Below are 25,000 nucleotides of genomic sequence, written 5' to 3'. Positions count from 1 at the left end.
ACCTCATGACTGCTACATTGTGAGTATTACTTCATGAGCATTACCTCATGAGTGCTACATTGTGAATGTTACCTCATGACCGCTACATTGTGAGTGTTACTTAATGAGCGTTACCTCATGACTGCTACATTGTGAGTGTTACCTCATGAGCCTTACCTCATGACTGCTACATTGTGAGCGTTATCTGATGAGCATTAAATTGTTACCACATTAGTGTTACGCTGTATTATCAGTGTTACCTCATGACTGCTACATTGTGAGTGTTACTTTATGAGCGTTACCTCATGAGTGTTAGTTCATGAGTGTTATATTGTGAGTGTGACCTTATGAGCCCTACCCCGTCATTGCTACCTTGCATGTTACCTCATGAGCATTACATTGTGAGTGTTACCTGATGAATGTCTGTGAGGGTCCCTTATGACTGCCCTGTGAGTGTTACTTCATGAGCATTACATTTTGAGTTCTACCTTGTAGGTGTTACCTTGTAAGTGTTATATTGTAAGTGTTACCTCATGGGAGTGCTTCCTTGTAAGTGTTACTTAATGAGTGCTACTTTGTTAGTGTTACTTTGGGATGCATTGCTTCATGAGTGTTATATTCTGAGCGGTACCTCATGAGCTCTACCATGTGTTACCTCATGATCATCAAATCGTGAGCATGACCTCATGAGCATTGCGTTGCGAGAGTTACTTCATGGTTGTTATCTTGTGGGTGTTACATGAAGGGCAATACAATGCGAGTGTAACCTCATGAGTGTTACATCGTTCGTGTTACCTGATGAGCACTGCCTCGTGACTGCTCCATTGTGAGTGTTACTTAATAGTAAATTATGAGTGTTACCTTGTGAGTGTTACACTGTGCGTTTTACCTCACGAGTTAGAATGTGTGTTACGTCATAACTAGTACCTCATGAACATTATATCGTGAGCGCAACCTCGTGATTGAGTGCTACCATTCTTAACCGTTACATTGTGAGTGTTACCTCATGAGTGTTTTGCTGAATGTTACCGCTACCTTATATGTGTTACCTCTTGAGGGCTACCTCGTGAACGTTACATTGTGCTACATTGCGAGCGTTACCTCTCTAGGGCTTCCACGTGAGCGCTACATCACGTTGCTTCATGAGCGTTACTTTGTGATCGTTACCTCTTGATCGTTACCTCGATTTTTGCCCGCTGGCCCCAACTACAAAGCGGCGTCTGGTCGCCTGGTGGGCCGCAGGAACGGCGCGGATTTTCTGAATTTATTTCCTCTGTCGCATTGTTTAAACAGCTTTCCGCTCCGGTTTTGATCCTTTCCTCTCTCGCCTTTGAGGCCGTTCCACGTCGTGTCAGCTGTTGACTGATAGCACGAGGACGGCCTCGCAGCGGGGAATGAAAGAAAAGTAGCGGTTGGTAAACACTGATAAGGGATAAATAGAAAGCGGTCAGGCAGAGATAGTTGTGTGGGAGCCCAGATTGTGTGCGGTCTGCTAAAATGAGATTCGCCGCCTGTCCTTTTTTTTTTTCTTTCTTTCTTTCTTTTTTTTTTCTCTCTTTTTTTTTTTTTTCATTCTTGCCCCTCCACTTGCTCCCCCCCCTCCTCTGGACTGGGCTTGTCTGGAAAATCTCCAGTGACCTTACCAGGCATGTCCCAGGCTTCAGGAGCCTTTTGTGTGTGTGTGTGTGTGTGTGTGTGTGTGTGTGTGTGTGTGTGTGTGTGTGTGTGTGTGTGTAAGTGTGTGTAAGAGGGTGAGGGTGTGTTTTGTTTTTTTCCTAACAAGGGTCATGTCGGCGAGTGCACGTGTCCCGATGCGTACGGACAGCTGTCACGGCGGCGAGAGCGCACGCTAATGCGTTTAAGCTCAAAGTGGAAGATTACAGAGAACCTTTCAGATCTTTGATGGCTGCTAAAAGAAAAAAAAAACTATTATTTGGGGTGGGGGGGGGATGATCGTGGGGGGTTTCTCTACACGAACACTCGCTGGAGATCGAATTGAATTTTTTTAAATTATAATTATTTATTTTGCAATTCTAATATTTTTCTGAGCAAAGAATCTGGACACAATTCCTAAGAATCCAAGAAATTATTCCAAAAATCGGTTCTTTTTTAATTTTTATTATTGTTATTATTTTTGTTTACTTTTTTTATTTAAATGTTCCCATTTTTTTTCAGAAATTGTAGAAACTTTTCACAACCCTTGTTAATGTGGAAGTGAAACCGTGCTCCAAATCTGCACATTAATTAAAAAAAAATTTTTTATATCTTTTTAATTATTATTCATTTTATTAAATGTTTTATTTGTAATTAAATATCTTTTTTTTTCCTTAATAAATATCCAAGATATTTTTGCATATTTAATTCCAATAATATATTTAGATATAGTGTGTGTGTGTGTGTGTGTGTGTGTGTGTGTGTGTGTGTGTGTGTGTGTGTGTGTAAACGTGTGGGTCACCATGCTGTATATTTACACGGCTCATTCACGAGAGTGCCTCTTTAAGTGAAAAAAAAGGTCCCCGAAAAAAGAAAGGAAGAAAAAAAGAAGGGGGGGGGGGGGTGTCAACACAATACACACCTCCATGCCCTTCCAACCTTCCTCTTTATCTCCCCCTTCTTCCGCAAGTCTGTTTTATACGTTAGTATTAAGGGGGGCAGAGGTGAGGAGGGACGTGCTTGACGGTGACTGAGTGCTCGGAGTGTGTGTTCAGAGTGTGTGTGTGTGTGTTTGGAGTGTGTTTAGCTCGAGAGCGTGATTTAGCGGAGACACTTTCATGCACCGTCACTTCAAAGGCCCCCTTTCAGGTCATGTGATCCGAATCATCTCACATTGATGTAGTTTTTTGAATGTATTTTTGTATTTTTTTATCGCACATTGAATCCCGTTTATCGCTGGGGTTCTCACTGACACTGGAGACTCATGTAAACGTATCGACATGGGTTGTGTATTGATGTTGCCTACGGGTGGTCGCCGCGGTAAGACGATGGACGTCGGTGTGGACACTCCTTTTGCAGATTCGATTGGAATTTGGTCCGATTCAAACGGGAATGGATTCACGTAGAATTCGATTCAAATCGAATTTAGGTCGTTTCCTGAGAAGTTGACAAGACGATGGCAAGCTGAGCATCTGACGTGTGTGTTTGTGTGGATGCTGGAGAACATTCCCTAATCTTCATAATACGTCTAATAGGTCTACTGAGTACACAGCACTACATGGAAGTTCTACAGGGCCAACAAGTGTAAACACCCCGGGTTTGTAATCCCGGGTACCTGGGAACGATTTAGCGACCGAACCAAAACTGTGGGAGACCAAAAATGAGACGATAGATACGATACAATGCATATTTTTGTCGTGAATTATTACCATCGAACGTCCAGGAGAGCAGGAAAGACGTTCGAGACAGAGGAACGGGTTTAAGAGCTTTAAGGTTAAATGTCGACGATGTTACGAGGCTCCGGTTTCTGAGCATATGCCATCAATGGAGAAACCCCCCCAACAACCCCCCATATTCCCTGGTCCGTGCTCATGGTCGTGGTCACGGTCGGGCGGCGGTTCGGCTTCCCGCGACCGAGCTAACCTGGGCAAGGGGAGGGGGGGACGCTTGTTTGCGCAGGCTGAAGGAGCATTGCTTGAAGTGGCGTTGTTTAATGACAGCGGCAGCTGACTCATTAGGCGAGCGCGGCGAAAGGTAATTAACCCTGGGAAAAGTACAGCTGCCGTACGGGCTGCTCATTTCGCCGCGGCGATCTGATTAGAAATCCGATTCTCCCTAAACCTAAACTCCTCGTCCGACGCCCCCTTTTCTTCTTCACCTTTTATTTTTGTTTGTTTTTTTTATTATTCGCATTTCTTTGTTTATTTTTTGCGCTTTTGCATAAGACGTGTTTCCGGGTTTTATCCCGCAATTTATCCGGGCAGGACGAAAAAAAAATAAAAAAAAATCCCAGGCCACCTGGTCCCACTCGGGACGCTAACGTGGAATAGGCGTGCAAGTTTTCTCCGCTAACACCTGGCCTTTTTTTTGTTGTTGTTTTTTGTTTCAGCACTATTGTTCATCCCCATACACACACACACCAAAAAAATAAAAGTCACCGAATTCAGTTCGGAATATGGAAAAATAATGAGGTGTTTCGAGTCGACGGCAGTTTCAGGAGTTTGTCATCGATTACAGTTTATATGTCGAGATTATTTTGGTGTGTGTGTGTGTGTGTGTGTGTATAATATTAATAATATATAATCAGTAAAGGGGAAAATCTTCTCCTGGGAACTGTCCACCCAAAAGTCCTGAAATTGTCATCGTCTCTCAACTCTTTCATGTCCTTCTTCTTCTCCCTGCACACAAACACACACGGCCAGGGTGGGGATTTTTTCTTTTTTCCCCCTCTGTGCCCGGGCCAAGCCATTCATTCCATCTTAAGAATCCTGGATGAGTTTTTGCCATCAGGAAAAGAGTGCAAGCGCGAGTGTGTGTGTATTGGGAAAAAGGATAAAAGTGACTGCTTCCTTTTTATGAAATGACCAATTTGGCCTGAGGATCAAATAATTTTTTTTGTAGGAAGGGAAATCAAAATGCTGCGTATTGCGGATTTTCGATCTCTAATAACGTTCCGATGAATTTAACGTAGCAGACGTAAAAAAACGCTTCAACTCGCAAACTCGTAAAAGTTTTTTGAATGTTTTCTTTTTAAAGCGCCATTTGCATTTCCATGCGCGTCTCCTCGTATCCGCGTCGCATTCCGAGAAAAATTCTAATGGGTCCGGATCGATTGCGCCGCAGAGGGTACGAGGATCGTGTTACGCCGTGACGGGTTTTTTGGCACGGACGATGTCGCGTGTAAACTTTTTTTCACTCTGTATTATTTCGTTTTTTTTTACATTTCTGTTTATCCCTTGCCAATAATATTAATAATAATAATAATAATAATAATAATAATAATAATAATAATAATAAAATAACTAAAAGTGCAAATTATTCCTGGGGTGAACACCGAACAGGAAAGTTTTTCATTTTTTTCTTTTGGTCTAAACCCCCCCAACTCACCACCCCTCCCTCGCCCTGGCAGATCAGAGTGTAATTGCCAGTAATCAGGTCTGTTTGCGGCTGATAAAACCTCGGTGAATGCTGCCGAAGCCCCCTCTTTGTGTGATGACTCAATTATGCCCGAAGAGTGCCTCATCAAACCTGGCCCATCAGCTGCCTTAATAAATAAGGAAGACGCAAACTTGCTGCAGGCGCATTGTAATTCCATTCATTCCGTAATTACATTCAGACCCGGGTTAACCCTTTTTCCTCCTGTCGACGATGGGACAAAGACGACGGGGGGAGGGAGGAAAAGAGGTGACCTTGCGCCAGGCCTCGGGCTCCATAATTCAAAGAATGATACAGCCAGAGAAAGCTGAGATCGAGAAACGAAGCAAGAGAGCGAGAGAGAGCGAGAGAAGGAGGAGTATTATTGTAGATAATGTTGAAGCTCTCTTTATTTATTCATTGTGGCTCCGCTCAAGCCACTTTATCCCGTAATTACACTCGAAGTTCGGTCGTATAGTAACGAGAGACGGCGGCACGCAAACGTTTTCCCGAGCGTCCGACCTGTACGGAGGAGCGTCCGGATGTTATCGCGGAATTAGCCGTCTTTTTTTCGTTTTACAAATGGGACCACCAGGACCATGTAAATATCTCCCCCTTTTTATTTATGTAATGAGCCAAACAGCGTTTTTCATACCTTTGACCTGGAAAAAGAAATACATTTGCGGCGCGATGGCGTGAAATTTCGCCGTTTTTCCTTCTAGTCATGCAAGCGTTTTTCTTTTTTTTCTTTCCGTTACCGCTCTGCGTTTTATCTCTTTCCCCCTTTTTCTGAGTCAGGACAAACGACGTTTTAATTCATGTGTTGATTACACACTGGCGTCACTTTTTACGCACACTTCTCGACAGCTCAAATAAGGTTGTGGGAAAAGTAGCAGATGGGCTAGGGCTGAGAGAGAGAGAGAGAGAGAGAGAGAGAGAGAGAGAGAGAGAGAGAGAAGAGAGAGCACTGCCCCCCCCCCCCACACACACACACATGAGCTCCCAGGAGTGTGTGAGGCCGTGGCTGTCTGTCTACCAGATTTGAATGAAATTATGATTCAGCAGATGAGGCAGATGCTTCAGAGAGTAGTGGGCGGGTCTTTATCATGCTAATGAGCCCCAAAACTCCGCCCCCTCTCCCCACCCCCCTTCTCCTTTTTTCATTCAAAAACACGTGGTCCTGCAATGTCCTGCCCGGGGAGCCGCGAGAGGACCGGCGTGGCATTAAGAGTGGACCACATAAAAGGTTTATTAAAGGAAATTAAGGCCCATCACTGCCACACCTGCTCCCCCTATTATAAATGTATGACAGGTCAGTGCCTTCAATCACAACAGCCAAGCTGGGAGAGAGAGAGAGAGAGAGATGGAGAGATGGAGAGAGGGGAAACAGAGAGAGAGAGAGGAGTCATGTTTCCCATTACGACCGGAGTAACAGCACAGCCTGTGACTCACCGCAGCCCCTCTGACCACTATACACCGCCATCAGCCTGGAATAATTACATTTAATAGGTTTTATTTGGGATCGGCAAGGCGACGCTGCGGCAGCGAGAGTGAGAGAAAGAGCGAGGATGTGTGTACCCGTGTGCGAGTGTGTGTGAGTGTGTGTGTGCGGGGCATTAACAACTCTTTTTGTCTAAAAACACTCCACGGTGCTACTTTTTTTTTTTTTTTTTTTTTTTTCCTGACACACTATTTTACATCATTATTATTATTATTTTTTTTTTTTGCCCAATGCTGTCTCGCCTTTTCGAAAAGCACGTTTTTTTTTTCCCCGTTTTGCGTCCAAAAACCCGAATTAATTGAAAATTTTTGGGAAAAAAAATTATAAAATCAGAGTGGTATATGAGAGTCATTTTTTTTTTTTTTTATTATTATTTTATTATTATTTTAATGATTATTATTTTTCATTATTATTCTTATTGTTATTATTATTATTATTATTATTATTACAGATCCCTGTGCTGGTCAATGATGTGGGTTTGAAGTGTGAAAAAAGCTCTGTGTGTGTGTGTTTGTGTGTGTGTGTGTGTGTGTGTGTGTGTGTGTGTGTGTGTTGGGGGGGGTCGCTTTGATTTCATTCCGATTTTCACTATTTTATTTTTCGAAAACGTTCGTGGGACAAATTGTGTCTGGATTTCTGACATCCCATTTAATTATACGATAGTTCATTGAGTAATGCAGCTATTTGCTGTGTTATAAAAGAAATAATAAATAAAACAAAAATGTTATAATAGAAATAAAAATCAGCGGGGGTTTTTTTTTCCCCCTCTTTTTTTCTCGTCTATGGCAAGTCGCTACGAGCCCTAGTTTGGGCGTCTCTGCTATAAATCTGAACTCTAATGCCACTCAAATACCTTTGAAATCCCTTTTCCGTCCTAATAAACGTCCGTCTGACTTCTTTGCTGCTTTCCAGATGGATTCCGAAGGAGATGAGAATCGCGCCGAGCCGCTCGTCGCCAACACTAGTAAGTATTCTGGTATCCTTTCCGAATAATTCGATAAATAAATCGATCCCTCGTCCGTTCCCGTTTCATGCTGATGCTATTTCATTTATGTTTCTCATTGGTAAAGGGTTATGGTTCAGAAGGTCAAGGGTTCAAGTCTCAGTAATACCAAATGGCTACTCTTGGGCCCTTAAGCAAGGCCCTTAAACCTTGTGTGCTCCAGGGGCTCTGTATCTGCGCTTCGACCCCAGATTCATAGGTTTGTTCTCTCTGGGCGCCCCACCCCCCTCCACCCCTACGCAAGTTTTCCCAGCCTCCATTAATATCCCCTGTGTGCAATTCACCTGAAGTGTTGGTTCAGAGAAGCAGTGTCGCTGTCCGTGGTTCTTTTTTTTTTAAAATATTAATCTCATTCATGTGGAGAGGCCGGTTATGTCGAGATGATGTGTGATGCATTATTCACGGCTAGGGGCCTTCATTATGTGCTGACGTTAGCCCTGGCGTGTTGTCTGAATGGGCCGATTGACTCCATTCAGCACCAGCGCTCCGACAGGGGTAACGGCACAGGGCAGAATCTTGTATGAGGGGGCGACTGGACTTGAGTATACGGTTACGATTCGACAGTAAAGCCTTTCTCGGAGTAGCCTCACCATCAAGACCTTCTGGGCTCTGAAGGTCGTAAGTTCAAATTTAACCAAACTGCAACTTCTGGGCCCCGGAGCAAGGCCCTTAAGCTTATACACCCTGTCCTTCATTTCGCTTTAGCAATATTTGCAATACGCTGTGCCATTTATGCTAGTAATAGAATGTTTTGGTCGCTGTCCGTAATCCTTCAATCCCATTATCTTGGCAATTCTGTGTTGTTTGTGGGCGTGACCTTATTTTTTTCCCCCATTCGTTCGCAAAAATAAGAAAAGAAAATGCTATGCTAGTAGTGTCCACTCACTAGTATCGTTTGCAATGATTTTTTTTGCATCCTAGCTCAATACACGCTAATAAAATACATGCTTTCCCTCCAGGACCCTTTACTTGCTAGCTTTGTTTTGTTTGGGCATGCTTAACGAACGCTCACATGCCCCTTGCCAGTGTGGTCCTCTGACCGCTGTCCTTGGTCCTTGTCATACTTGGAAAACCTGGAAATCCAGCCAAGCACTTCTTCAGGAGGGCAGGGACAGGGCAGGGTGTATTTGGGGGGTAGGAAGAGACGAAGACACTAAGGAATGGAAAGCATCTTACATGGTTTTGGATCAAATAGAATTCACAGGTGCAGCATCCCCGTGGGGAAACACACCCATGTGTATTTACCGGTCCTCACTTTTTCTCTCTCTGTGTGTTTGCAGTTCCGCCTGAAAGCTTCGTCGAGACACACAGGTGAGCATTAATTTCCCCCCTTGTGGTCATATTCTCATTACTGGCCTTCGCTCATTAGGACTGAGAGATGGTACGGTCCAATTCCACAGGTATCGAGAGATGGTATGGTCCGAGTCCTACTTTTCCACCCCAGCATTTATTTGTTAACATGTCGAACCTTTTACCTTTTACCATCCACTTCCCGTAATCGCAACAAGAAACAGACGATCAGCATTTATTTTCTGTCTCAGAAACGGAGACTCCTTCCGGGCCCTTTATGGATTGAAGCGCATTTCGGGGTTTCCAAAATCAAACAGCTTCAGTCGAGACGTCCGATGTTTTCTCTCCGCAGCTTGCTGGCGTCTGCGGCGAGGAAGAGGAGCGCGGCCGAGGATGCTCGCGGCACGCCGGTGAACAAGAGGAAGTCTCTGCTGATGAAACCGCGCCATTACAGTCCCAGCGAAGAGGAGGAGGAGGAGGACGACGACGACGACGACCAGGAGGAGGAGGAGGAGGAGGAGGAGGTCCAGGAGGAGGACCTGGCAACCGCTCAGGACAAAGACGCACCCAGGAACATTGACACTCCAGCAGGTAGACAGATGTCCCGTTGTTTTGTCTGTTTTGATGAACAATTGACGCTGAATTTTAAACTACCATCTGTTGCATTCAATTTTTTTTTCCCTCCCTTGCCACCACCTCCTCCTCCTCTTCCTCCTCCTCCTTCTCTATCCCCCTTCCAGTTGTCTATCTATCTATCTATCTATCTATCTATCTATCTATCTATCTATCTATCTATCTATCTATCTATCTATCTATCTATCTATCTATCTATCTATCTATCTATCTATCTATCTATCTATCCATCCATCCATCCATCCATCCATCCATCCATCCATCCATCCATCCATCCAAACCCCCACCCAACCCCTTTCCACTCATTTCTGCTCGGAGACTACGCTGCTGTGTTTGTCTGTCACATCCTCAGATTGAAATTTGGGACAGCTGATCTGTCATGAGATTCCTGGCAAAGCACTTTTTTTTTTTTTATTCCGAATCCCTTCTTACCCCCCCCCCCATCCTTTTCCTCCTCCTCCTCCTCCTCCTCCTCCTCCTTTATCATGCTCTGCTTCCAAACTGGTGTCCGGACAGAAGAACAGCAGTTGTTGGACCGATAAGACTCGGATCTCTGCTCCACACTGTGTATCCGGATCTCTTTTTTGGAATCCTGATCACAACTGGGCCGTCGCCTGCTCAATTATTAAACACACACACACACACACACACACACACACACACACAAACACACAAAAAAGTGCTCAAGCAAGTGAGGTCCGCTCGAATAATTATGCAAATCGGGAAACTGAGAATAGAAGGCACCAAATTATATTGTGTCTCATTGATAAAAAAAGAAAGAGAGAAAGAGAGAAAGAAAAAAAAAAAGAAAGTGATCACATGCAAGAGGAAGGAATTTTTTTGTCATACCCTCCCCCCCTCCACCCCGCATCCCCCAACCCCCACCCCCCCAAAAAAAAAAGTTGAGATTACATTTTTTTTTTCCCAAGACCGCGCTCTTTTTTTTTTCCCCCCTTTTTCCGAAAAACAAAAACATTGCCATTTCCTAATGAAACGAATTATGAACATTTTGGCAACAATGCTGTCCTCGTGCGCGTGCGTTTCGCACTCCCCTATAATCTGCACTTATTCGGTATATTTTTAACGACGTAACCAAGCAACAAAAAACGTAATTGTGCCTTTCGAAAGCTTTTGTTAGGCCATCAAACACTGCGCAAATATACATAATTAGGCATAATGCCTATGCCTCATTATTGGACACATGCGGGTCGTTAAATGGACAACGGAACCGCGCTACCAAATTGAGCGGGCGAAATGGAATTCGCTTTATTTATTAATTTATTATGATCATTTGATTCGTTCACACGTGTGCGCTCGTACTATTTAATTCTTGTTGTGTTTTTTTTTTGTTTTTTTTTCCTGTGGCACTCCTGTGCGAAAAAATTTTTACAACAAGATATTTTTTTCATATTTTTTTTGACAATTGATTTATTAGAATTAATATTTTTGGAACATTTTGATGTGTATATAATCCGTATCGGAGGCTTATTGTGTTAAATAAAAAATCTTACGCGTGTATTTTAATTTGATAATAAATGCAAACATTTTTTTCAAATAGGAGGTGAATCTTAATCTAAACGAAAGAGGAAAAAAAAACAAACAAACAAACTAAAAAAAAAAAAAACCCGGGTGCTAGCTTTCCATTCCGTGGCGGTGGCGGCGGTGGCGGCGGTGGCGGCGGTAGCGGCGTCGCGCGTAAGCGAGTCGAGCCAAGCCTCAGATCGCACACTAGCGACGGTAATGGCTATTCTGGAGTACAAACCGTTCACCTGTTCCAACACTCCAACCACGTTCGCCTTCCAAACCCCCACCCCGAATCGTTCTCGCTGCCGTATGTATGTGTGTGTGAGTGTGTGTGTGTGTGTGCGCTTTTTTGGTGAACACTCTGTCTCCATCTGGATGGCAGCGTAAGCCTGGATGCCTGCTCTGCTAATTGTAACTTAGCATAACTGGCTAACTTTGCATCTGTGTTGGACAGGCATGCTTTATCACACCTCTGTCGTGATTCAGACCAGGCCTGACAAAAAAAAAAAAAAAAGAGAAGGAAAGAAAGGAAAAAAAAACTAAACGGGGGAGATGTTAAATGAATGGAAATGAAGCCAAGCGTGAAATATATATTTCCGTATAGGATTCGATAAAACCCTGGCATTGAAAAAAGATGAACAGATCAATTGTGTTTTCTTTTTTGTTCTCCTTCGAGGACTAAATAAAATAAAAAATGTTTTTTTTCTTTTTTTCTTTTTCGTGTTTTTTTTTTTTCTTTTTTATAATTTTTTTTCTATCACCTTTTAAAATAAAAAAGTCGGAGTGTAAATTGTGAGGTCCCCAGAATGTGTTTGTAAATGTGTGCGATCTTTTTTTTAAAGGGACGGAATTTAAAGAAAGAAAAAAAAGAAAAAAAAAAAAAAAAAAAAAAAAAAAAAGGAATAGACATTTTAGGCAAGTTCAAGAAATATCAAATTACTATCCATCTCCACATATTTTTCTTTATTCATGTTATTATTTTCACATTTTTTTTTTTTTTTTACATTTATTACGGATATATTTATTATTATTATTATTATTATTATTATTATTATTATTATTATTATTATTATTATTATTATTATTATAATAGGATTTCTGATTTTTGCCCTCAGATTTTTATATAAACTCCATGTTTCTATTGTTATTCAGTGAAAAGTAATTAAGGATAAAATGCCGTTTGTTTGTGTACCCTGTAAAAACATGTTATAAATCATTTCATGTCTTGTACTGCTAAGCCGCGAACTCGCATTTGTCCCGTCTAGTGTTTCTTGTCTTCGTAATAATCCTGTAATTCCGTACATGAAGTGGAATAACAAACAAAAAAAAAACCCATTTTCAGAACGTCTTCTAGAGGCGAACTGATTCCCTGAACTGTGCGTCATTTCCCAGCATTCTGAACGACTTGTATGAGGTCGCATTCTTAATCCCGAATTTGTTTTCTTCCCAGACGACGATCTCGACTGCCTCGACTACCGAGACAAATCGCATGGCTCACTGTCGTGGTCCGAGCGCACCAGCCTGAGCTCTCCCGAATGCGATGACGAGAAATGGCTCGAGAAAGACTTTTGCGAGAAAAACACAGATAAAGACCCGGAGCCCGAGGAATGCGAATGGATTAGCCCTCGGCCTCGGACAGTGCCCGGGGCCGCCTGCCCGTGCCCCTTCCCCAGCCTGAGCCCAAACTCTGCTGATGAGGCACGGCCCGAGAAACACTTTGGACTCCAGCTCCCCGTGTATGTGGGCCACACTGCCAGCGGGCTCCTGATGGATGAGTTCGCCTGCTCGAGGGAGGTTAGCGACAATGAGGACGAGGCCCAGGTGCCCAAGCTAGACGACCCGTTTGGAGGCTGGGCACTGGGCATGGAGCGGGCACGGCTCAACCTGGGCCTCCTGGAGCAGGCCATGCACAGGCAGCTCCTTCACGGGGCCTACAGGGAAATGGACCGCTTCCTGTTCGAACGGGTCAACCATGAAAGGAGGCAAATAGACGCTCGTGCTGTCTACCATAACAACAAAGGTAACGCTACTACTATTACTTATATACTATATTATATATAGTCCTAGGTGAGGGGGAGCTATGATATATATCACTATGGGGACGGGGTAGCTATGATATATAACTACAGGGCTAGGGGTACCTATGATATATATCACTATGGGGACGGGGTAGCTATGATATATAACTATAGGGCTAGGGGTACCTATGATATATATTACTATGGGGAAGGGGTAGCTATGATATATAGACTGAATGTGTGCCTTGTGTCCATAGACTCGCTAAGAACCGACAAGAAAGACATCAAGTGCCCGACCCCCGGGTGTGATGGGACGGGTCATGTGACTGGACTGTACCCCCACCACAGAAGTTTGTCAGGATGTCCCCACAAAGTACGAGTGCCTCCTGAAAGTGAGTTTTTTTTTATTCCTTTGATGTATTCATGCACTCACTGTAAGACCATACCAGTGTTTTCTGAGTTTTCTGACCTTCTGTTTAATACTTATGGAAGGAGTCTTCAGTGTCAGAGCTTAGCAACAGTATTTTGTTCTTTGTTTTATGTTTTTGACTGGTAGCTCAGTGGTTAAGGCATTAGATTTTGCTTTCAAAGGTTGTGAGTTTAAATCTCAGCCACACCAAGCTGCCACACCCATGGGCCCCTGGCCAAGGTCCTCAACCCCTTACATTTATGAGATAAATGTAAGTTGCTATTGATAAGAGCGTCTGAGTTAAAATAATTGATTTTGTAGAAGAAGGTTTGGAGTTCAAATCCCAGCCATGCCAAGTTGCCTGGGCCCCTGAGCAAGGCCCTTAACCCCATAGCTACTCAGTTGTACTGTATGGATGAGATAAATGTAAGTCGTTCTGGATAGTGCCGTAAATGTAGATGACTTTGGATTCAAAGGTAGTGAGTTCAAATCCCAGCCACATCAAGCTGCCACTCTTGGGCCCCTGAGCAAGGCCCTTAACCTGATAGCTGTCCAGTTGTATAGACGAGATCAGTGTAAGTTGTTCTGGATAATGCCATAAATGTCGACGATTTTGGATCCAAAGGTCGTGAGATCAGTCCATGGGCTTGTATTATATACACATATGATGCGTGTACATCGTGGCGAAGATCTAACCAGGCCAAGTTTTCCAGAAGGCGCACGCAGAGACGAGTTTGTCGTTTCACAAGTTCACCCCTGAAGTTTGTCTACTGCTTTTGATTTACTGCGGTATGCAAATCAGCATCATGGTGTGGAAACACTTCTTTTTTTTTTAACGCATTGCCTTTTTTTTTTTTTCTCTTTCTTTCTTTCGTTTTTTTTTTTTTTTTTCGCCATTTAAAAGCAACACAAACATTCGCCATTAAACACGGACGTGACAAAAGGAACAGCAAAATGTAATTAAGGGCTTTCAGTATGAAAGCATGAAGTCGTAGAGCTGCAGCAGTCTTCCGCAAATCAAAGGGCCGGAGCGGAAGAAACGGACAGCGTCCGGACTAAAGGGAATAAAAAATGTGGACAAAAGGAAAAAAAAAGTTATTAGGGATCCAAGACTCTGTACAGAACAGCCAGCTGTAGTCTGTTTCCTTGTTGATATTTGAACGTGAGATTTATTTCAGCAAACATGAAGGAAGCAGAAACAGGAAGTGTGAAGTTTGCTGCTGGTAATGGGATAAACTGTCATCTAAGTTCCCACGAGTTAATTGAGAGAATGCCTTTTTTTTTTCCCCACTTCACGAAACAATTCTTCGAATTTTACCTAGAATTATTATGTAATTATAGATCACTTACGTCGGATTCTCCGATCTGATTGGTCAGAGGGTGCTGATAAATGTTTGAAAATGGCAGATTGTTATTCAGCATTTATGGAAGGAGCAAAAAAGTTCAATAAATGATGTAGACTGAGGTAAAGAATGGGATAAGGATGAGGTAAAAAAAAAAAAAAACGAGGTAAGAGTTAAAATTAGTTACAAATACGTTACAAATGGTGTAAGAATTGGATACGAATGAAGTAATGGTGAAGTAAGAATGGGGTAAGAAAGGGATAGAAATTCAGTAAGAATGGGGCAAGAATAAGCTAAAAATTAAGATCGGATGGGCGTATGAATGAGGTAAGAAAGAGGAAAGCATCATCTGATTATTTTGGTTGCTTAAAGACCTGAAGCCCGATGCTCAGTACTCAGTGCTCGCAGAGTGAAACTGCTCATGCAGCGTTCAGCCGTTAGGTCTAGATCGTATCGCTGAGTTGAGTGGCTGATGTATTTCCTGTTTTTCCCCCCCTTCACAGGAAGTGAACCTGTTCGGTGGCTAAAAATGCTTCAGAGAAGCTTTGGGTGTGAATTGGACTTGATGTCCACCGAGAGAATGGCACGGTCGCGGAAAAGTGTGAAGCGCAGAGGAGAGGGCGAGATTATAACAAGTACAAATAACTGGCTGGCTGACAATTAACACGACAACGGGTTTAGCGAGCGCGGTAAATCATTCGCGTTCGCCGTACGCGACTGGATCGCCGGATCGCGATCGGGGCGCCGTCGTGGAGAAAAACGACGTGCTCGTCGGTGCAAAGAAGCCTGTTTGTTTTGAAGTGGGGCTGATATTAATATCCAACAAACGCGTATAAAGTCGGGAAATTTGTGTTTGCGCTTAGTAGGAGTCCCTCGAGGTGGTAATGCGAGCACAAACTGGGGCACGAGGAGGAGAAAAAAATTGGCTCTCACTCACCGGATCAGCAGTCCGCCGCCATTATAGCAGCAAATTACCCTGATGATAAGTGCAGGTTTGTTTTAATGCTCCTGTTCGCGTTTTGTGAACGCAACACCCCGAGCGAGGTGTAACTACACTGCCTCCACCCAAATGCTATAGCGCTAAAGGGCCAGGAGATTCGAGTTCGAACTGCGCTGCTCATTCTGGCAGGATGTCAAAGGGAAATAATGTTAAAGGTAGCAGAGATTGACGTGTGAACCCGTGCATTATATCATGCTAACATTCAGCACCTCATGATTGGAATAAGCACCGGTTGTGGTACACGGTGCGAATTTCCAGCAGGATCAAACCTAACTATTTAGTTAGCAGGAGTACCATAACGGTAAACAACAGAACAGGTCATTTTCAGCTCAACTACGGCTCATCCACAGCTCAAATATAGTTCATCTACAGCTCATTTATAGCTCAACTACAGCTCATCTACAGCTCAACTATAGTTTATCTACAGCTCATCTATGGTACAACTTATCCACAGCTCATCTATAGTTTATCTACAGCTCATTTTCATCTCAACTACAGCTCATCTACAGCTCACCTATAGTTCATCTACAACTCATTTATAGCTCAACTACAGCTCATCTATAGTTTATCTACAGCTCAACTATGGCTTAACTTATCCACAGCTCATCTATAGTTCATCTACAGCTCATTTTCATCTCAACTACAGCTCATCTACAGCTCACCTATAGTTCATCCACAGCTCATTTACATCTCAACTACAGCTCATCTACAGCTTATTTACAGCTGAATCACAACTCACCTACAGCTCAATTTATAGCTCATCTATAGCTCATTTACAGCTCAATTTAGGACTCATGAACAGCTCATTTACAACTCATTTACAGCTCAATTTAGGGCTTATGTACAGCTCGTTTTTAACTTATTCACAGCTCAATTTGGAGCTCATTTACAGCTCAATTTAGAGCTTATCCACAACCTATTTACAGCTCATTAACAGCTCATTTACAGCTCATCTTCAACGCATTACCACTCATCTACAGGTCATTTACAGCTCCTCTACAGTTCCTCTACAGCTAATTTACACCTAATCTACAACTCACTTATATCTCCTTTACAGCTCATCTGTAATTAATCTACAGCTCGTTTACAGCTCAGTGAGTTTTTGTTTTAATTTTAAGATTGATTCTTTATTTACAGCAGTACACTTGGAAATATGTTTTATTCCGTTTTTATCACAGCGATGTGGCGACCAGTTCAGGTCGGTAATAAAGCAAGAGATTTACACACTGCGGTTGGGTTAAACACAATCTATAGATTGATTGATTGATTGATTGATTGAGTGCTGTGTCTGTCATTCTTGCTGCTAAGCCGGCGTTCTATTTCTTCCGCAGTTCTAGCCATGCACGAAAACGTGTTAAAGTGCCCGACCCCCGGATGCACTGGAAGAGGCCACGTCAACAGTAACCGCAGCACTCACCGGAGGTACGCCAGAACACTCTTTATCAAACGACAGTCCGAAAACAGAGACCTAAAAGGACTGGAAATTGTTGTAGGACATCTCACCAGTTGTCTCATTTGATCTCTTTTTGTTTCGAAAAAGAAGCTTCCGGTTGGTTAGCGTGGTTTGAAGTTAAATGGCTGTAGAATTATGTTTTTTGGGTAAAAATGAACCACTATGAACATCAGAACAAATGGATATGGATGAATTCCGATTGAGACAAAATGGAGAACGTATGATTTTTCTACAAATACTGAACGAAAGTGTGTGTCCCTGGCCCAGCTTATCCGGCTGCCCGATTGCTGCAGCCGAGAAAGGTCCCAAACCTCAAGATGACCTCTCCAAGTGTAGACAAACTCCAGAAAAGATGGCAAGGTAAGAACGCTCAAACCTTTCAAAAGAGTCTCGGTGATTGTTTGCTTCACATCACAGATGTGGTTGTTTTTTCTTTCCCTCCTCTCCAGACCTTTGGTTCAGATGAAGAAGTTTGATTTCGGACAACTTGCCTACCAGTTCGCCCATCCTGTGAGCGCCTTGCAGGCCAGCATGGCCAAAGACATGGACAAGTACAGCAAGGGTCACTTCGACTACGCCAGCTTTGACGCTCAGGTGTTCGGAAAACAGACCCACGTGGTCTCCGATCCGAACCAAGAGTCCTCCCACCTCCTCGATTGTAAGTCCTGGAAACAATGACTGGTAAAATTAGCTTTAACTTGATTTCCTTACTCACACAGCGGTTTGCTAACAGTTGCAACTTTCAACATTTGAATTTTTAAGGTCCAAGAAACTGCTTAGTTCAGGTTTTCAAGGATAGTTATGAAGTCATTTTCTCACCAGGCTTTAACTTTTGCTTCTCTTTAGAAGTTAATAAGAAATCCAGGAGCGAGTAACCGCCTCAATCCTTGAACTACACCAAAGACAAAAATGACTTCCCACACAGTGTCCAAATCTCCATGCCATTATTTTGGAAACAGCCAGAAACATATTGTACCGAAATTGGAAAATATTCAGCACTGGACAGCGCTCAAAGAGCATTTTTACATTAATGGCTTCTCTGGGAGTTTTATTTTTGCTTATTATTTATGAACTTTGAGACACTACTATATAAGGGGAGGTGGTTAAGGCATTGGACTTTGGATTGGAAGGTCTTAGGTTCAAATCCCAACACCACTAAGCTGCCCTTAACCCTCAACTACTCAGTTGTAATTCGTGCTTGAGTAGGGCATCTGGCAAATGCCATAAATAAAAGAAATTTAGATTTTAGGACCTCTGTGGGACAATGCCTATTTTTAAACTGTGTCTTTCCTACAGCCTCACCGCAATTCCCAAGTTTCTTGGCGGCAAGCGGTCGCTTTGCAAAACCTGGTGGGCAAAGCCCGAGCCGACCCCAAGCCCCGGGTACCATCATCCAGTCAGGTGCGGCATCCACCGCCATCCTGAACCTCTCTACCCGTTACCGGGACAACGCCGATGCCCGACCACTGGCATCGTTCACAAAGGTAATCAAATTAGAGCACTCGCTTGTGGAAGTGTGTGTATGTGTGTGCGGGGAGAGGTGGGGCGGGGGGGGTATTTAATGTGGCTATTCTGTCGCAACTGTGATTTGTGTATGAAAAAGGTAAGAGAGGACATCAAAAGACACTTTTTTGGCACCGAGAACTGTGTGTGTGTCTCTGGTGGCAGAACAACAAGAGAGTTTTTTTATTTTTTGTTCCTCTCCCTCTTTTTTTTCTTCCATCCCCTCCCCTTTCGTGGCCCCTAAAGCTTTAATGTACACAAAGGAGAATTTGTGTAATCACATCAAAAGGAGTTGGGGAGAATACAATCAGGCTTCTTTCTCGATTACAATTAGACGGCTTTTTTGTAAAACACGTGGTGAGACATTTGATTTATACTTTTATGCTAATGCCGGAGGGGTTCTCCTGGCTCCTGATCCAGCCGGACGATGTTTTGCGGAGCTTAGATTTTTTTTAATTTGCATCGAAATAAAAAAGACTATCGCTTTTTAGATTCGAAACCGAGCCCCGAAAGACTCCTCCATCTACGAAACCCTCGTCATAAGATCGATGTGTATTTGCGTACACCTGTTGATGTTGATGTCTCCGAGAAAGAACAAACAAAATCCGAATCATTTGGAAGCCGCAGCTTTTTTTTACGCTAGAATTCTGAAATGAGAAAAAGACAGGAGGCGGCGCTGGATGGACAGGAGCTGGATGGACAGGAGTACAAGCGACGTAATCAAAGGGACGTTGGTGGGAGGTTTTGGGGACAGGGTTCGGTCAAGTGCCGAGGAGGGACAGGGGGTATATGGGTGGAAGGATGCTAAGGATGGATGAGGTTTATGGAAGTGGTGGGAAAGAAAGAAAGAAAGAAAGAAAGAAAGAAAGAAAGAAAGAAAGAAAGAAAGAAAGAATAATGAAGAATGAATGAATGAATGAATAAGTAAATGAATGAAGATAATGAGATAGATGAGAAAGAAAAAAAGAAAGAAAAAAACAAAAGAAAGAAACAATTTAATAAACTGAGACAGAAGAAAGCAAGAAAACGCAAAGAAGGAATGAATGAATGAATGAATGAATGAAAAAAATTATGAGAAAGAAAGAAAGAAAGAAAGAAAGAAAGAAAGAAAGAAAGAAAGAAAGAAAGAAATATTTTTTGAGATATAAAAGAGAAAAATAGAAAGAATTATAAGAAAAAAAAATGAGACAGAAGAAAAACAAAAAATGAAAGAAAGAAAGAAAGAAAGAAAGAAAGAAAGAAAGAAAGAAAGAAAGAAAGAAAGAAAGAAAGAAAGAAAGGAAGGAAGGAAGGAAGGAGAAAGGAAGGAAGGAAGGAAGGAAGGAAGGAAGGAAGGAAGGAAGGAAAAAAAGATTTCTTTAAATAGGATATAAAAGAAAGAAAAAAAACAAAGAATTATTTCAAAAATTATCACAAGAAAAAACAAATGAACAAATTAAAAGAAGAAAGAAAGAAAGAAAGAAAGAAAGAAAGAAAGAAAGAAAGAAAGAAAGAAAACATTTGAAGTATAGGATAGATAGAAAAGAAAGACTTAAGTTTTGCGTTTTGGGGAAATGGTTTGATTGACAGGGTTCAGGCAGGTGCCGAGGAGGAACTGAGGATGGAGCCAGCAGGCAGGAGGAGATGAAGATGGACGAGGACGAGGTTTATGGAGGTGGTGAGGGAAGACATGCAGGTAAAGGGTTTGAAAGAGGCAGATGAAGAACCTCATATAGAAGTGTCTGTAAGTGACAGAACATTTAGACTTAATGAGGGAGTCAGAAGATCTTCTGAGGTCATGGGATGGTAGAAGCTCTCGGTGGGGGGTTTGGTTCCGGTGAGTTCTGGACGGTAAATGAATTATAAAACGTATCCTCGTTAGCATCGGGCGCAGAAAAGCGAGTTCAAGCTTGGCACTTAAAGGAACTAGAGGAGGTGTGGTGTGAAACGATTTAGACACCTACACAGCAAGAGGACCGTGTTCAGTGGGCAGAGAGAGAGAGATAGAGAGAGGGAGATAGATAGAGAGAGAGAGAGAGAGAGAGAGAGAGAGAGAGAGAGAGAGAGAGAGAGAGAGAGAGAAAGAGAGCAGGTACTGTACAAAGCGAATGCATGAATAAAACAGTGTTAGCTGCTCCGTCATCTGTGGACGTCTGCCTCCAAGTGTCTGTATGCATTTTAAGTACGTCGGCTGGTGGCATTTCGGGCCAAGTAGAGCTTTTTCTCCAAGCGCCATACACTTTTCTGTGTGTGTGTGTGTGTGTGTGTGTGTGTGTGTGTGTGTGTGTGTGTGTGTGTGTGTGTGTGTGTGTGTGTGTGTGTGTGTCGGTTCGATTTTGTTCTTCACCAAGGAGGGTGGCTCATCAGCTGCGGCTCGTCTCCTCGTATAGAAATACACCCAACACCTAAGATTGTTAAAACAAGGAAATGAAAAAGAAGGCAGGAAGAAATAAAAGGAAATATAGATTTAAAAATAAAGGAGGACAAAAAGACAGAAAGTAAGAAAGAACGAAAGAAAGAAAGAAAGAAAGAAAGAAAGAAAGAAAGAAAGAAAGAAAGAAAGAAAGAAAGAAAGAAATTGTTTTTAAAATATTTAGATAGATAAGAACGAAAAAAGAAAGAAAGACAGAAAGAAAAAAGAAAGACAGAAAGAAGAAAGAAAGAAAGAAAGAAAGAAAGAAAGAAAGAAAGAAAGAAAGAAAGAAAGAAAGAAAGAAAAACAAACAAACAAACAAACAAATGTTATACACACAAGAAAAAAAAGGAATAAAGAAAGACAGGATTAAAGGAAGAAAGAGAGGAAGGAAGGAAGGTAGGAAGGATGGAAGGAAGGAAGGAAGGAAGAAATTATTTTTTAATTGTTAAAGAAAGAAAGAAAGAAAGAAAGAAAGAAAGAAAGAAAGAAAGAAAGAAAGAAAGAAAGAAAGAAAGAAAAACAAACAAACAAACAAACAAATGTTATACACACAAGAAAAAAAAGGAATAAAGAAAGACAGGATTAAAGGAAGAAAGAGAGGAAGGAAGGAAGGTAGGAAGGATGGAAGGAAGGAAGGAAGGAAGAAATTATTTTTTAATTGTTAAAGAAAGAAAGAAAGAAAGAAAGAAAGAAAGAAAGAAAGAAAGAAAGAAAGAAAGAAAGAAAGAAAGAAAGAAACAAACAAACAAACAAACAAACAAACAAACAAATTGTATATACAAAAATTTTGATAAGAAAAAAGACAGGAATAGAAAGAAAGAAAGAAAGAAAGAAAGAAAGAAAGAAAGAAAGAAAGAAAGAAAGAAAGAAAGAAAGAAATTATTATTTTTTAACTGTGAAAAAAAGAAAGAAAAAAAGAAAGAAAGAAAGAAAGAAAGAAAGAAAGAAAGAAAGAAAGAAAGAAAGAAATCATAATTTTTTTAATTGTGAAAGAAAGAAAGAAAGAAAGAAAGAAAGAAAGAAAGAAAGAAAGAAAGAAAGAAAGAACGAAAATGATTGTTTTTTAAAAGAAAAGGTTTTTAAAATTAGATTGATGAACTTTTTTTTTTTTTTACTAAAATAAAAATAAAAGTAAATCAAAAATCAATAATTAAGTAAATAATGAATTCATGGGTTGAAATAAAAACTTCATGTTCACCAAAAAAATAATAATAAATTAATGAAATGAACACACACACACACACACACACACACACACACACACACACACACACACACACACACACACACACACTCCCTGTCTGAAACCTGTTCCTCTTGCAGGACTCTGCGATCGAGGTGGACGAGAACGGCACTCTGGACCTGAGCATGAAGAAGAAGAAGGAGAAGAGCGCGGATTCTCCGGTCCCACCCTCGCTAGGAGAAGTCATCTTCACTCCTCCTGAACCTTCTCTGGCCAAAGTAGGAGGCCTCCAGATCTCCACGGCCTTCTTCCGAGCGGTGTACGAGCAGGAGGGCTGGGACACGCCCCTGAACTTCAGCAAAGCGCCGCATCAGCAGGACAAAGACGTACGACCGTCACTGCGTAACTTCTCATTAGCGACTTACATTGATCTAATTTATACAAGCGCCTATGTGGTTGAGGGGCCGTGCTCAGGGGCCGTGCTTGATAGGGCTGGGATTTGAACTCGCGATCTTTTGGATCCAAGTCTAATAACCGATACGCTCCTATCTTCATTTATATGTCCATCCTTTCGTAACATCTGTCCCTTCCAGGTACTTCCCGTTAAACACGTAGCTTTGGGATTAGCATAAACTCGAACACGGGATTAAAAGAGAATCGAGGTGGATTTATAGACGCGCGGCGTAGCGACGGCTGTAATACTTAGCGACACGGCCGGGATCGGAACAGCTGGTGCGCTTCCATTACACTACGTTCTGATGTCACTTTCCTTCGGGTAATAATTGTGCATCTTGTAGATGGAGCAGCTGGACCGGATGTCGCTCGAGGAGAAAGTCTTCGCCGGAGACGCAAACGTGACCGGTGCCAAGAACAAGATGCTCGTACGAGACACCAAGAAAGAACTGATGAGGTACAACAACGCACACATCCATCCCTTTTTTCATTTCGTAGATATACACTGGGTTTGAAAGGAAGGAAGAAAGAAAGAAAGAAAGAAAGAAAGAAAGAAAGAAAGAAAGAAAGAAAGAAAGAAAGAAAGAAAGAAAGAAAGAAAGAAAGAAAGAAAGAAAGTGAGTTTGTGATATAGAAAAGACAGAAAGGATAAAATTCTAATACAAATGAAATTCAACTCTTTTTCTTGTTTATGTTGGAGATTTTATATCATTGGTATTATTTTCCTTTTATATCTAAAAAAGCTATAAGATTTGAATTGGAACACTTTTAACCCACATTCTGCACAACAGCTGTCCAACACCTGGCTGTGACGGGAGCGGACACGTGACTGGAAACTACGCCTCACACAGAAGGTAAGAGGAAATACATGCGAGAGAATGATGTGAGTGTCAGAAGAAAAAAATTTACCTTCGCCTTCATTTATTCATTTACAGACAGACAGACAGACAGACAGACAGACAGACAGACAGACAGACAGACAGACAGACAGACAGACAGATAGATAGATAGATAGATAGATAGATAGATAGATAGATAGATAGATAGATAGATAGAGATTATTTTCATTGAGATACATGGGACAGAAAAAAAAATTGAGATAGACAGGCAGACAGACCGAAAAAGCGACAAAAAGAAAGAAAGAAAGAAAAAAAAGAAAGAAAGAAAGAAAGAAAGAAAGAAAGAAAGAAAGAAAGAAAGAAAGAAAGAAAGAAAGAAAGAAAAATAAATATTTTTTATTAGATAGATAGATAGATAGATAGATAGATAGATAGATAGATAGATAGATAGATAGATAGATAGATAGATAGATAGATAGATAGATAGATAGATAGATAGATAGACGGACGGAGGGGTGGGCGGACGGACGGAGGGACGGACAGACAGACAGACAGACAGACAGACAGACAGACAGACAGACAGACAGACAGACAGGTAGACAGATAAACACACACAGACAGACAGACAGACAGACAGACAGACAGACAGACAGACAGACAGACAGGTAGACAGATAAACACACACAGACAGACAGGTAGGTAGACAGAAAGACATACAGACAGACAGACAGACAGACAGACAGACAGACAGACAGACAGACAGACAGACAGACAGACAGACAGGTAGGTAGGTAGACAAACAGACAGACAGACAGACAGACAGACAGACAGACAGACAGACAGACAGACAGAAAGGTAGACCGACAGACAGACAGACAAACAGAGAGACAGGTAGACAGACCTGACATCCCTTTTTTTATTTCGTAAATATAGACTGGGTTTGAAAGGAAGGAAGGAAGGAAGGAAGGAAGGAAGGAAGGAAGGAAGGAAGGAAGGAAGGAAGGTGCGAAGAAAGAAAGAAAGAAAGAAAGAAAGAAAGAAAGAAAGAAAGAAAGAAAGAAAGAAAGAAAGAAAGAAAGAAAGAAAGAAAGAAAGAAAGAAAGAAATATTTTTGATTAGACAGACAGACAGACAGACAGACAGACAGACAGACAGACAGATAGATAGATAGATAGATAGAATAATGTATATCTCTATGTTACACATTGACACCTACACTGAATCTGACTGTAGAAGGAGAAAAGAGAAGAACTGAACCCGCGCTTGTCTTTTTGCTAGCGTCTCCGGCTGCCCGTTAGCCGACAAGACCCTGAAATCCCTGATGGCTGCTAATGCACAGGAACTGAAGTAAGAGCAGATCAGACTCAGTTCCATCATCATCATTATCATCTTCATCTTCATCATGAG

At 41.9% G+C, this 25,000-nt stretch overlaps 1 protein-coding gene and 1 long non-coding RNA gene across 5 annotated transcripts in view; both read left to right on the top strand.

Moving 5' to 3' along the window:
- Positions 1-25,000, top strand: part of st18 (ST18 C2H2C-type zinc finger transcription factor) — a 54,631-nt gene that overhangs the window by 16,772 nt on the left and 12,859 nt on the right. For 2 of the 4 annotated variants that reach the window (XM_083536474.1, XM_083536471.1), the window contains exons 2-14: positions 7,460-7,511; positions 8,831-8,861; positions 9,193-9,431; positions 12,448-13,017; positions 13,273-13,407; positions 17,099-17,189; positions 17,488-17,580; positions 17,670-17,878; positions 18,517-18,704; positions 22,442-22,687; positions 23,099-23,211; positions 23,546-23,608; positions 24,872-24,940. In XM_083536474.1, coding sequence (XP_083392600.1) covers positions 7,460-7,511; positions 8,831-8,861; positions 9,193-9,431; positions 12,448-13,017; positions 13,273-13,407; positions 17,099-17,189; positions 17,488-17,580; positions 17,670-17,878; positions 18,517-18,704; positions 22,442-22,687; positions 23,099-23,211; positions 23,546-23,608; positions 24,872-24,940 — 2,099 coding nt within the window. Of the gene's footprint in view, positions 1-7,353; positions 7,512-8,830; positions 9,432-12,447; positions 13,018-13,272; positions 13,408-17,098; positions 17,190-17,487; positions 17,581-17,669; positions 17,879-18,516; positions 18,705-22,441; positions 22,688-23,098; positions 23,212-23,545; positions 23,609-24,871; positions 24,941-25,000 lie in introns of all 4 variants that reach the window. The other 2 variants (XM_083536472.1, XM_083536473.1) reach the window with 2 other exon arrangements.
- LOC310725706 lies at positions 13,420-16,714 on the top strand. The gene is made up of 3 exons (XR_014533472.1): positions 13,420-14,865; positions 15,073-16,204; positions 16,343-16,714. It is a non-coding gene; the product is annotated as an uncharacterized lncRNA (long non-coding RNA).

The sequence above is a fragment of the Silurus aristotelis genome (genome assembly GCF_946808225.1).
Source record: "Silurus aristotelis genome assembly, chromosome: 1".
NCBI lineage: Eukaryota > Metazoa > Chordata > Actinopteri > Siluriformes > Siluridae > Silurus > Silurus aristotelis.
This window is presented reverse-complemented; position numbering and strand designations above follow the sequence as displayed.